The sequence below is a fragment of the Pelophylax lessonae genome (genome assembly GCF_965119305.1).
Source record: "Pelophylax lessonae genome assembly, chromosome: 3".
NCBI lineage: Eukaryota > Metazoa > Chordata > Amphibia > Anura > Ranidae > Pelophylax > Pelophylax lessonae.
Genome location: NC_138770.1, coordinates 511,972,827 through 511,986,728, shown reverse-complemented (window position 1 = coordinate 511,986,728; position 13,902 = coordinate 511,972,827). Strand labels below are relative to the sequence as shown.

The 13,902-nt window shown below is 39.1% G+C and overlaps 1 protein-coding gene across 8 annotated transcripts in view; it reads left to right on the top strand.

The window, feature by feature from the left end:
* Positions 1-13,902, top strand: part of UTRN (utrophin) — a gene marked incomplete at its 3' end in the record, with an annotated part of 1,040,500 nt that overhangs the window by 443,316 nt on the left and 583,282 nt on the right. For all 8 annotated transcript variants that reach the window (XM_082249947.1, XM_082249941.1, XM_082249943.1 and 5 more), the window contains 3 exons: positions 839-923; positions 7,116-7,330; positions 12,780-12,897. In XM_082249947.1, coding sequence (XP_082106073.1) covers positions 839-923; positions 7,116-7,330; positions 12,780-12,897 — 418 coding nt within the window. The remainder of the gene's footprint in view (positions 1-838; positions 924-7,115; positions 7,331-12,779; positions 12,898-13,902) is intronic.

Here is a 13,902-nt window from a genome sequence, read left to right as displayed (position 1 = left end):
TTTCTGCCTAGTATCCTACTTCTGTAGGGGGCAGTATAACCCTACTGTTATGAAGAACAGAGACTGCGTCCGTCAATGAACTTCAGAGAAAATTTTACGGTAAGACAAAAATCCAATTTTTTATTTTATATTGAGATCAGTTTAAGACACCTCTGAGATTATTGTAAACTACTTCTGACATCCTTCAGACCTGCTTCTTACTCTATCTAGCTATTAAGCTGCTTTCACTTACCGGCAAGCAGGACAAGACACTTATAATAGGCCTATAATGAGGACTGTGTTTTTAGTTGTTATTAACATAATGTGAAAAAAAAAAGAAAACTCAACTTTGCAAACAACCACATTGCAGGCCTGTTGCAGGACAGCCCTATTCACTTGAATGGGCTGTGTTCGGTGCCAATATCACCTTAGGGATAGGGTAATGAGACATGTGGTTTCATTTTTGCTGCAGCATGTGTTCAGTCTTGAGCAACTGCTTGTTCTCGATTAGGTGCATGGTTGCAGAACGGGGAAAAAGCGTGACTCAACTGCCTGCTTTTTACTTCACCCTGGCTGCACGCCTGAACTAGTTTTTGTAAATCTCCTGTGTTTTACAATTGTTTTACACATTTTGATTTAAAGTGCTGGTAATAAATTTTTTGTTGGTGTGTTTAGATGATGTTTACACATGAATCCCATAATTAGTACATTTTTTTACTGTTCATGCAGGATAAGCTCTTAAAAAAGGATTTCGGTGTCCCGAGGTTGTAAAGCACATAGTAGATTAAATGCACCATTTGAATTTACAACTATCTAGGAGATATTTATTTTCGTTATTTCTTTTTTTGTATTGTTTCAGGTGTCCAGAGAAGTACCTGAAAATTTAAAAGACCTGGAAAGAGGTTTATATTATCCCACCTATACCACTCAGCCAGTATTACCCAGTAAGCACAACCTATTGTTTTTACTTTCTTTGTAAACATTTCTTTTATTTCTTTATTCCCGAAGAAAGGTTTATCCTATGCAAAGGGTCCCAAGGAGCTAGTAAATTTCACATTCTAACTACTAAAGAAACAGTTTGACTTTTTCCATGCAGGGCAAAGTTTCCGTGTCTCTCTGACTGGGCAGGTAAGTTACCAGCCACTGGCTACCCTGGTCATGTAACATTGCTCAGGTCTAGTAATTAGTAAAGATAAAAAAAAAAAAAAAACACGCTCGGTCACCAGCATATGTGAACAAACAGCCATTTTGTAACTGTGATACCAGTCATTCAAATAATATAAACAAAAAGCAGCGTTAATTGAAAATCAATCGACAATATGTGATATATAATCAAAAACACCAATTCCACAGAAACATATGTGAAAAAAAGTATAAATAACTAGCTATCATGAAAACTAAAAAAGTGTGTCCTAAAGAAAGTGTATCCAAAAATCGTAACACAATTCTTCCTTAGAAATTATTCCTCCAAGAAAGAGTCCAATCCGTAAAGTGATCACAGAAATCACTCTTCGTCTATCTGTGCAGTACTATCCACCAGTAAAAAGGGAGAACCCACCACCTTGTGATACGGTTAAGGGAGCCTGTTACCAGATCTGATGGATCATCACATTATAAAAGGTCGTAATACGCTCGTTATATCAAGGTCAGAGGCGATTCCACCACGGCATGTAAGCAACTCCAACACCGATGTCACCATTGAATAAAAATTATGCTATCTCCCATCATGATATACGTTAAAACTTCCTGCTTTTATTTATATCCATATTACAAAAATATGGTTCCTAAAATATCAAAAAATTGATAAATATAAAAATCATGCAAACAGCACAGAACACTGCCAGTACATGATGATGTCACAGGCAAGCCACACTGGCTTGCTTGTGACATCATCATATACTTGCTCCGGTCTGTGCTGATTGCCGGTCCAATTCAGTGTCTTTTCAAGCTCGAGGTATCAGCCTGCTGCATGATTATATCTAAATAAATTATCTGAGCTTCAAACTTAAAGGCATATAATATATATGCAGTATATATATGTATAAGTGAGAGAGAGAGGAAGTAAGAGGATATGTAGTCCAAAATTGTTCCAAAATGCTCTTAACTTGTAACTCCATATGCCAATAGTACAAATCACATTTTAAAGAATAGCAATGTTTGGAAGGACTATGTTGTTTGTCAAGCTGAATGTGACAAAAACAGGTGCAATTCATCAAGATAAACCTATTCTCCCAACAACTACAGATGTATGCCAGCAACCAGTATATACAAAGTAGATCAACTCCTTTAAACTTATTGACCCTTTATACACATGATTCCATACATTGTTGTTCCAACTTAAACAGCTGTTCTGTCTCCACGAGGAGCGATTGCGGGTGCCCTGCGGACATCACGGCCATCGGACCCGCTGATTGGCTCCCCCTGTGTCCAATCGCGCATGCGCCCCCACTAGCTGTCTTGTAAAACGACGTACAGGTACGTAGTTTCGCAGGACAGAGCCGACCTGCCACTGTATAAGTATGGCGGCTGATCGGCAAGTGGTTAAAGTCTGCCAAAAATTTTTTTAATGATTTGAAAAATGTCTTTACTATAAGCATGACACTGCATACAAAAATGCATGCTTTCATTCTCATCTTCTCCTGTATTTGGGCCGTATCATTACATTGTTGTAATTTAGCCATTTCACTGTTAAATATTTAATCTGGGTAACCTCAATTGCCAAATTTAGTAAACATTTCTTGCAGGCGGATTTCCTGCTGTGTCTAATCACTTACAATCCTAGTTACCCTACAGAGCTGACTACATATAATGAACCTAAATGTATCGGGAAGATGGAAACTGTCAAATGCTAATAGTTAATTTCTGAAATTTACAAAAGCAACTATTCGCATTTGACAGTTTGCAAATAATTAACAGAAAATTGGCTAAATTACAAAGATCTAATGTTATTGGCAAATTACAGGAGAAGAGGAGAAAAACAGGCATGCAAACATTAAAAACCTTAGATTTTAACTAAAGCATACCTTGAGCTACAGTGGGGATCAAAAGTTTTGGCACCCCAGGTAAAAATTTGTATTAATGTGCATAAAGAAGCCAAGGAAAGATAGAAAAATCTCCAAAAGGCATCAAATTACAGATTACACATTCTTATAATATGTCAACAAAAGTTAGATTTTATTTCCATCATTTACACTTTCAAAATAACAGAAAACAAAAAATGTAGTCTGCAAAAGTTTGGGCACCCTGCAGAGTTAATATCTTGTACTGCCCCCTTTGGCAAGTATCACAGCTTGTAAACGCTTTTTGTAGCCAGACAAGAGTCTTTCAATTCTTGTTTGAGGTATCTTTGCCCATTCTTCCTTACAAAAGTCTTCCAGTTCTTTGAGATTTCTGGGCTGTCTGTCACGCATTGCTCTTTTAATGTCTATTCATAGATTTTCAATAATGTTGAGGTCAGGAGATTGTGAAGGCCATGGCAAAACCTTCAGTTTACACCTCTTGATGTAATCCCCCATGGATTTTGAGGTGTGTTTAGGATCACTATCCATTTGTAGAAGCCATCCTCTCTTTAACTTCAGCTTTTTCACAGATGGCATCAAGTTACCATCCAAAATTTGCTGAAATTTTATTGAATCAATTTTTCCTTCTACTCGTGAGATGTTCCCTGTGCCAATGGTTGCAATACAATCCCAAAGCATGATTGATGCACCCCCATGCTTAACAGTTGGACAGAGTTCTTTTCATTAAATTCTGTGCCCCTTCTTCTCCAAACGTACCTTTGCTCATTCTGGCCAAAAAGTTCAATTTTAACCTCATCAGTCCACAGAACTTGTTTCCAAAATGCATCAGGCTTGTCTATATGTTCATTTGCAAAGTTCAAACGCTGATTTTTGTGGTGAGGATGTAGAAGAGGTTTTCTTCTCATGACTCTTCCATGAAGACCATATTTGTACAAGTATATCTTTATAGTGGAATAGTGTACCACAACTCCAGTGTCTGCCAGATCTTTCTGGAGGGATCGTGCAGTCAAACGTGGGTTTTGAATTGTTTTTCTCACAATCCTGCGAGCTGTTCTGTCTGATATTTTTCTTGGTCTTCCAGATCTTGCTTTAACTTCCACTGTTCCTGATGACTGCCATTTCTTAATTACATTTCGAACAGAGCATATTGACATCTGAAAACGCTTTGCTATCTTCTTATAGCCTTCTCCAGCTTTGTGAGCGTCAACTATTTTTAGTTTCAGTTTTCTAGACAACTGCTTAGAAGATCCCATGGTGCTCATTGTTGGGGCCAGGTCAGATGAGTCTGGGCATTTAAAAATCTTTGTGATTGACATCACCTGGTCTTCCCAGACGATGATTGAGAACAATCCATGACACTGGAAGGTCTCAGCCTTGCAAAGGGGGCAGTGCATGCTATAAATTCTGCAGGGTGCCCAAACTTTTGCAGACGCCATTTTTTTGTTTTCTGTAAATTTGAAAGTGTAAATGATGGAAATAAAATCTAACTTTTCTTGACATATTATAAGAATGTCTAATCTGTAATTTGATGGCTTTTGGAGATTTTTCCATCTTTCCTTGGCTTCTTTATGCACATTAATACAAATTTTTACCTGGGGTGCCCAAATTTTCGATCCCCACTGTAGGTGAATTTCAGAGTGTTGCACTGCCGGCTTTTCTTAGAAACTTCAGGTGAAGTTAGTGAAAGCAGACTTTCAGAAAAATACAAAAGTAGTACAGAGAACAATTTTGGGTTTAAGAATATGTGACGGAATGGGTTTATCTTGATGGATTGCACCTGTTTCTGTCACATTCAGCTTGATAAAGAACGTGGTCGTTCCAAACGTGGCTTTACAAAAAAAAAGTGGCCTTTAAGTTACAAGTAAAGAGAATTTTAGAACAGTTTTGGACTATGCATGCTTTTATTTCTCATATATATAGCTACAGTATATCACAAATGTGAGTACACCCCTCACATTTTTGTAAATATTTTATTATATCTTTTCATGTGACAACACTAAAGAAAAGACACTTTTTTTACAATGTAAAGTAGTGAGTGTACAGCTTGTATAACAGTGTAAATTTTCTGTCCCCTCAAAAAAACTCAACACAGCCATTAATGTCTAAACCGCTGGCAACAAAAGTGAGTACACCCCTAAGTGAAAAAGTCAAAATTGGACCCAAAGTGTCAATATTTTGTGTGGCCACCATTATTTTCCATCACTGCCTTAACCCTCTTGGGCATGGAGTTTACCAGAGCTTCACAAGTTGCCACTGGAGTTCTCTTCCACTACTCCATGACAACATCACGGAGCTGGTGGATGTTAGAGACCTTGCGCTCCTCCACCTTACATTTGAGGATGCCCCACAGATGCTCAATAGGGTTTAGGTCTATCAACTTTACCCTCAGCTTCTTTAGCAAGGCAGTGGTCGTATATGTACTTACTGTATATGTAAAGCGCTGTGTAAATTGACAGTGCTGTATAAGTACCTGTAATAAATAAATAATACATAAATATGGCATCTTAACAACTTCCCGCAAACCGACGTACCTGTACGTTGGCTTGAAGAAGTGGTTGTGCCGGGGTGCCTACAGGCATTACCCCAGTACCGTTGTACCCATTTCTGGAGATAACAACCGATGCGGTTCAGAAGCTGCACGTCCGCTGGCTGGTTGGAGTCCTGAACTCGATCAGTTCAGCGATCATGTAACCTGGAAGCGGCGTCACAACGCCACTTCCGGTTTACTCGGCTGCCAACGGCGCCAATTTAAAAAAAGTAACAATATTAAAAAATGCAGATTTCAACATTTTCATTACTTTGAAGTGCAGTGGAGGGGTCCGGGATCTTTTAGACCCCAGATCCCTCCATAAAGAGTACCCGTCACTGCATATTACTGTCACAAGGGATGTGTACATTCCTTGTGACAGCAAAAAAATGATCAGGTTTTTAAAAAATAAATAAAACAAGAAGGAAAAAAAATGTTTAAAACTCCCCATTCCTGTGAGCTCGCGGACTAAAAGAAAATGCATACGTAAGTCGCGCCCGCAAATAAAGAAAGTGTTTAAATCACACATGTGAGGTATCGCCACGATCTTCAGAGCGAGAGCAATAATTCTTTACTAAAGACCTCCTCTGTAACTCTAAACTGGTAACTGTTAAAATTATTTGACGCGTCGCCTATGGAGATTTTTTAAGTACCGTATTTTGTTGCCATTCCACGAGTGTGCACAATTTTTAACCGTAACATGTTGGATATCTATTTATTCGGCATGACATCATCTTTCACAATATATAAAAAAATTGGGCTAACTTTACTGTTTAGTTTTTTTAAAATCAGTGAAGTGTTTTCCCAAAAAGTTGCATTTGAAACACCTCTGCGTAAATACTACGTGGCAAAAAAATATTGCAACGACCACCATTTTATTTTCCAGAGTCTTTGCTAAAAAAAAATATATATAATGTTTGGGGATTCTAAGTAATTTTCTAGCAAAAAATACTGATTTTAACTTGTAAGCAACAAGTGTCAGAAATAGGGTTGGTCCTTGAGTGGTTAAATAGGGGATGGATTGCCAGTGGCTTTTGTCTGTCAGGATCAGTCTGAGGACATTCCAGAAGCTGAGTCAGAATTTCAGCATTTCAAGGTGACTTGCAGTGAAGTAAAATGTTACTGGGCCAGATTTACTAAAGTGGAAAATGAGCTGAAGTGTACCTGTGTGTATATTCCTATCACATCAAATTACTTCTGCAATACACCCTTAAAACAACTCATGCAGACAGTTTAGTAGCTGAATTAGTCTTACAAGAGACCATGTTTACAGTTCAATAAACTATTTGTTGTCGCCTTCATATGCTTGCCTGAACATATTTATGCACCCCTACAGCTGTGCATTTATATAGAGAGAGTGAGTTTTGCTTAGATATTTCCAGTATATATACAAAGCAGAGGTGCTAACGGGGTGCAAACAAAACTAGTACACAATATAGGTTAACCTATTTATTAATCTGCTAAAACAGTTGACCTGCCCAGCTGAGAATTAATGAACCATTACCTGAGCAGTTGTATATACTGTATTGTACTCTAAATATACACCTTACTATACTTTATTATGCTGTGTATACTCTTGTGTTTTGCAGCTTTCCCTCCAGTTCAAAAAATGGTGCTGGTGTCTTCTGCTTCCGAATTCCCAGGAGTGGCCAAGCATGTTGTGGAATTGCCACCTACCACTGACCTTGATAAGACTATCACTGAACTGTCAGACTGGCTGTTGCTTATAGACCAGATGCTTAAGTCAAATATTGTCACTGTGGGTGATACCGATGATATCCACACAACAATATCACGTATGGAGGTAATGGGAAATCCTACAGAAATGTCTACTGAGGAGTACAATTTGCAGCATTCACCATGTTTTACTGTGGAAGATTTATATGCAAGTTCTAAACCTATGCTATGCTGTGTATATGCTGCCCAGGCAACAGTAACAGTACAAACGACCATCAATCTTGTGTTTCTTGAAATTGAGATCCTTTTACTCATTCGTACAGTTCTGCGTGTGCTGTCGGTGCATACCAGTTTTAAAGTAAATTCTAATCCTGTAAACACTTATATATTGCTAGTCTGGAATTTATATGCTGTTTGTACAAGCAAGAGATTGTGGATGGGTACAGAAAGAGAGGTAACTTCGACTGGCAAATAGTGTGGCATCTATTTTACTGTGCAATAATCTACACATCCAGAAATGTCAGTATGTAAAGTGTGGTAGGAATATAATCAGGTTGTAAACCTTGCTTTAGATCCTGCACAGTCACCAAGAACAAGATAAATATTGCATGTTTTCACCCTAATGCTTGTCTAAACTGTAAGAGGTCATACTCTTCAGTCACAAAGCCTGGGGGCAGGAGCACTTGCCCTTTTATAGTTCTTGTGTGCAGTCAGACGGCAGCCTTGCACTTAAATAAGCCCTGATAATTTTCTACACTCTGCATATTTGCATACTGGCATCTGGAGATAGTCCCTGCAGAACTTAATGGAAAACTACTTTGACTAAACAGTGAGTTTGTGACTTTTATATGACCAGAATGGCAGAATTACACTCTGGAGTTAAGTAAGATTAAAGCTAGCTACACACTGAGCAAAATTCGGCCTGTTCATCAGGGACAGAATGTAGTTTTATCAGTGTGGTCACTGTCCCTGTCAACAGAAGTTGATCGTTTGAAGTTTTTTCTATTAGTGGCTACCGCCGCTGATTTCTGTATTTTGACAGGGACTGGTCCCAATCTCAGAATACAATGTCCTGGCAAGGAGATACCTCTATCCACCTTGTTTGTGTGGATAGAGTAATCTGAATTCATCTGCATGAATGCCCCTACCTAAATGGAAAAACAAAACAACCGCGTAGAGCTGGTATAAGACCTGTGATTTAGTTCCTTTCAACAGTGCGAAACTGCCAGAATGGTGAGTTTTTCTTTCATGCATGCTTGTAATCAACAACCTATTACATTTTAGGCAGGCAGTATGGTCAGTACTTGATTAAATGATCAAAGGGGTTGTAAAGTCAGAAGCTTTTTTATCTTAATGCATTCTATGCATTAGGATAAAAAAAACCTTCTGTGTGCAGCAGCCCCTCTCAGCCCCCCTAGCACTTACCTGAGCCATTGGCTCCCACTGTTGTCAATCAAAGTCAGTAAGCCAATTAGAAGAGAGAGGGAATGGGGCCAAATCACAGCTCCATGTCTGAATAGATACACGGAGCTGTGCCTCGGCTTGGGTGCCATAGCGAGCTGCTTGCTGTGAGGGCACTCAGGGAGGGAGGGGCCAGGAGAGCTAAAGGGGGACCCGAGAAGAAGAGGATCTGGGCTGCTCTGTGCAAACCCAACTGCACAGAGGAGGTAAATATAACAGATTTGTTATTTTTATTGAAGTGCCCATTCTCTGTCAACACTGTTCCCCAGCAGATTATGAGCATCCATATATATTGCTTTCCACTTCTTTGTATTGCATTTTTAAAGTAATAAAAAAACCCAGTCAGGCCCATTATGTATTTATAAAATGTTTTCGACGTTTGTGTGTGTGTGTGTGTGTGTGTGTATATATATATATATATATATATATATATATATGGCATGGGATAGATATGTATAGGAGGAGGGCCAAGTGAGGGGCCAATCAGATGTTCTGCAGTGAATAAACTATGATGTTAAGGAATGTTCTCAGAGGGGGAAGTACTGGATTGAGTAGGGGGGGGGGGGTAACTCATGGGTCTGCTGCTGCTTCTTCAATGTCAAATTACAGTTTGGGGGCAGGGAAGCAACCTAGTTGTATTTCTTACTAAAATCATAATTAGGATTTGTGTGCACTTAACAATATTGCCATGTAGCCAAGCTGTTGTGGGATTGCCACCTACCACTGACCCCATTAAGACTATCGTCAAACTTTTAGACTGGCTGCTGCTTATAAATCAGATCTTAAGTCAAATATTGTCCATGTAGCCAGCCACTGAAAAGTTTTAATGTGTATGATTATACATGGCATTATTTTAAATTGCAAGCATGACCTAATTCTGGTTTTAGTTTTGATGTGAGTGCTACTTAGAGTACTTGAGTTTTCAGGTGTGCTGCTTCACAAAATGTGGGTCTCTTAACCTTCTGTTTGCACTGTTGGACCTCTGTGAATAACTGTATTTTTAATTGCAGTGGAGAAAAATCAAGTCACCAATCTGGCTCAGAACTGAATAGATAGAAATACTAATCCAGACAGAATTTATTCTGTGAAATAATTGTTTGCCTAGAGTTTAGTTTTAAATGGGGATACACTGATACTAGTTTTTAAGCCGATTACGAGTACCGATACTTTTTCTCAAGGACTTGCTGATACCAATTACCGATACCTATTTTTAGTGTCATATGGCAGTCCAGGGATCTCCAAACTATGGCCTTCCAGCTGTTGCAGAACTACACATCCCATGAGGGCATTGTAAAACTCTGACATTCACAGACATGACTATGGATTATGGGATTTGTAGTTCCTGAACAACTGAAGGGCCATAGATTGGAGACCCCTGCTTTAGACTAATGAAAAATTACAGTTTTTTTTATATCTAAGAAGAACTGTAAGACTGGGTTCACATATGTGCAGCCCGGTTTTAATAGTGTGATTTCGGCCCCCTCTGGGGTTCAAAATCGTACTGGACACTTTTTAAAAATGTGCCCACACATACGTAAACCGGCTCCCTTGAAAAGGCTGCAGGTCCACATATCAAGTGAATTAGATGCGGTTCAAAATGCATTCAATTTGCATATACTGTATGTGAACCAGGTCTTAGGGCCCTTTCACACTTTTGTGTTAAAATAAAAGCACCTGAAAAGCTCAAGAAAAATGCCTCCCTTTAAAAACAATGAATGTGTTCACACTGAGGTGGTGCACATCCATTGCAGTGAAAAAAAATCCTGCTTGCAGCATGTTTAGGGAACCATAAAAAGCGATCCAAAAACGCACCTTCCCATTGAAAGCAATGGAAACCGCAGTAATACCACAGCAAAAGCGCGCTAGCGATGCATTTTTGAGTCACATTTTCTTTAAGAACCGTACCGCAAATGCAGTAAAATGGCAGCAAAATTGTTTTTGCCACGGATGAGTGTGAAAGTGCCCTTAGGGTACCCGTTTTACTATCGGAGTATTGGCATGAGTATAGGTACTTCTGCAAATGCTTAGTATTGGCACAGGTATGGATTCACCACTAGTTTTAAATCATTTTTAGCCAGGCATATCTGTCTCACATGCATAGTATTAGTAGGGCCATTTAACAGTAACAAAACTACTAGTCCAATATTGTGAATCATCTTACAATGAGAACTGAGAGACCTGCTACAACCACAGTTTAGATAGAAAGGAACTTCTTAAGATCACAGGTTTACGTCCCATGACATCTGTGTGCTTGCTAAAAATTATAAGTGCTCTTTTTAACATCAGAACAGTGCTGTTTTCAGCATAATCAGCAAAAGTTATTTAATGCATCATTACCATTCTTTATATATACTTTTGCATGTAATGATGGGAACTCTTATGAAGATGAGCCTAAATGGGCTTTAAAAATTAAACAGCCTGCATTAGAACTCTATTAATCCCCTCTGCTTGAGGTGGATTAAAGTTACATTCTCATATCTGTTTAAACAGCGTGTGGAGCTAAGATGTCATAAATAGCAATTATCATAGTAATTATCATGGATCATTTCTCACTCATCTGTGCTGTGTGCATGTAATTGTTTCTATACTTCTATAATAAACACTTCAGACTCATTTAGCTTATTAAAAAGCATTGTATGCCAGGAATGTGCAATTGCATTTTTACTTCAAAAAATGTGAATAAATATGAATACATGCTCATATAATTTACCTACTTCAACTGTTAAAGTCTGTTGACACTAGAGTATAACCTTTATTTTTCTAGTGGACAGATGGGATTTAAAGTACTATATATATATATATATATATATATATATATATATATATTTTTTTTTTTTTTTTCCACTGGCCACTTTATTAGGTACAGCTTGCTAGTACCCGGTTGGACCCCCTTTTGCCTTCTGAACTTCCATATTCAATAAGGTGTTGAAAACATTCCTCAGAGATTTTGGTACATATTGACATGATAGAATCATGCAGTTGCTACAGATTTGTCGGCTGCACATCCATGATGCAAATCTTCCGTTCCACCACATTCCACATGATGCAAATATCCCCTTCCACCACACGGCGACTGTGGAGGCCATTGGAGTACAATGAACTAATTGTCATGTTCAAGAAACCAGTTTGAGATGATTTGATCTTTGCGACAGGGTGCATTATCCTGCTGGAAGTAGCCATCAGAAGATGGGTACACTGTAGTCATAAAGGGATGGACATGGTCAGCAACATAACTCAGGTAGGCCATGGCATTTATCCACTTGCCGACCGCCTAACGACTATTTAATGCGGCACTCAGCCGCTTACAGGCAAAGTGACGTAGGGGTACGTTGCTCACCCACAAGCCTGTAGGGGGCGAGCGCGCGCCGCCGGTGGCGCGCTCCCGCCCCCACTCATTCCCTGGGGAGCCATCATGTGTGACCGGCGGCTCCGATGGCCGCTGGCCACTCGCGATCTCACTAAAGTAATCACAGAGGCTATGCAATCCTGCTATGTAGGATTGTATGTCTCTGTGATTCCATCATAAGCCATGCCCCCCACAGTTAGAATCACGCCCCTAGAGACATATTTAACCCCTTGATCACCAGTAAATTTAACCCCTTCCCTGCCAGTGTCATGTTTACAGTAACAGTGCATATTTATAGCACTGATTACTGTAGTAATGTCACTGGTACCCCCAAAAGTGTCAAAAATGTCAGTCAGGGGTCCGATCTGTCAGCCGCAAAGTCACAGTCCCGCACAAAAAAAATCGCAGATCGCCGCCATTACTAGTTAAAAAAAAACAATAAAAATGACATAAATCTTTCCGGTAGTTAGTAAACGCAATAACCTTTGCACAAACCAATCAAATCACATTTGTTGCCAGCGGTTTAGACATTAATGGCTGTGTGTTGAGTTATTTTGAGGGGACAGCAAATTTACACTGTTATACAAGCTGTACACTCACTACATTACATTGTAGCAAAGTGTCATTTCTTCAGTGTTGTCACATGAAAAGATAGAATAAAACATTTACAAAAATGTGAGGGGTGTACTCACTTTTGTGAGAATGTGTGTTTTTTTTTTTTTTTTTATTTACCTCCTAGCATTAACATTCTTTTATTGTTCTTTTTTAGATTACCAAAGAAGATATGGAGCATCGCCACCCCCAACTTGAGTCTGTCTTTACTTTAGCTCAGAATGTTAAAAACAAAACTTCTAGTTTGGATGTGAGAACCGCTATAACGGAGAAATGTAAGTCATGTTTGATATTACAGTGAGATGTACAAAATGTGTAGTTATTTTTGGTAAGATCAAGTTGATCTTACTCCTTACAAAGAAGAAGTGTAAAATGCAGGAGGCAGCTTTGATGCCATCAGCTCAAAGAGTTCAGAATTATTCAGCTGATGACAGGCAGTGAATATCTATTAACGTATAGGCTATTATCACAACTGTTCTTACAAGTCAGATTTCTGACTGTTATTTAAATCGGAAATAAATAGTGAAATTTGAAGATTACTTTTTCCAAAATATCTGTGGCAAGGTAAGTGAGTGGGAGCTTGTTTTAAAGTGCATTTATTGCTTGTTTAGAAGATGCACATTCACTTTAATGTAGGTGTGGCCTTAAAGTGTTTGTTACTCCAGAATTTCAAATTCCTTATATGTGCCTGCTGTGCCATGTACTTGTATAGGAAAGTATCAGGTTCTCTTTGTATTGCTTCCTTTGTGTGAAATCCCTGGTGTTCTTGCCAGTCCTTCTTTTTTCCTGTTAAAAACTGACCACACTAAGCAGGAGAGCACACCATGGTCAGTTCCCTAGCTGTGCTGGGAACTCAGCCTGCTCTTCTCCAATGATCAGACTTGTCCTTACATGCTTGCCCTGCCCAGCCTTTCACTGGGAAAATCAGTGTGCTGTTGCTTCTCTCCCCCCTAGTTCTTATGCAGCTGAGAATAGAAGGAATGTGATCACTTATAAAAATAGGGAAAAAGGGTATTTATGATGTTTTTTTTTCTTTCTACGCAGAAATATTTGCTTTTCATTTAAATTGTAAAGTTGTTTTACAAGATGATCATTCACAACCACTTTAACCACTTAAGGACCACCCTACGTACATTTACTGCGACAGGGCGGCACTTAAGCGCAAAATCACATACCTGTACGTGATTTTGTAGATGGGCTCTAGGGGGCACACGCTGCCGGAGCCGCGCTCCTGCTTTGATTGGACTGTAGGGGGGCCACCCGCGATCCTTCAGGAGAAT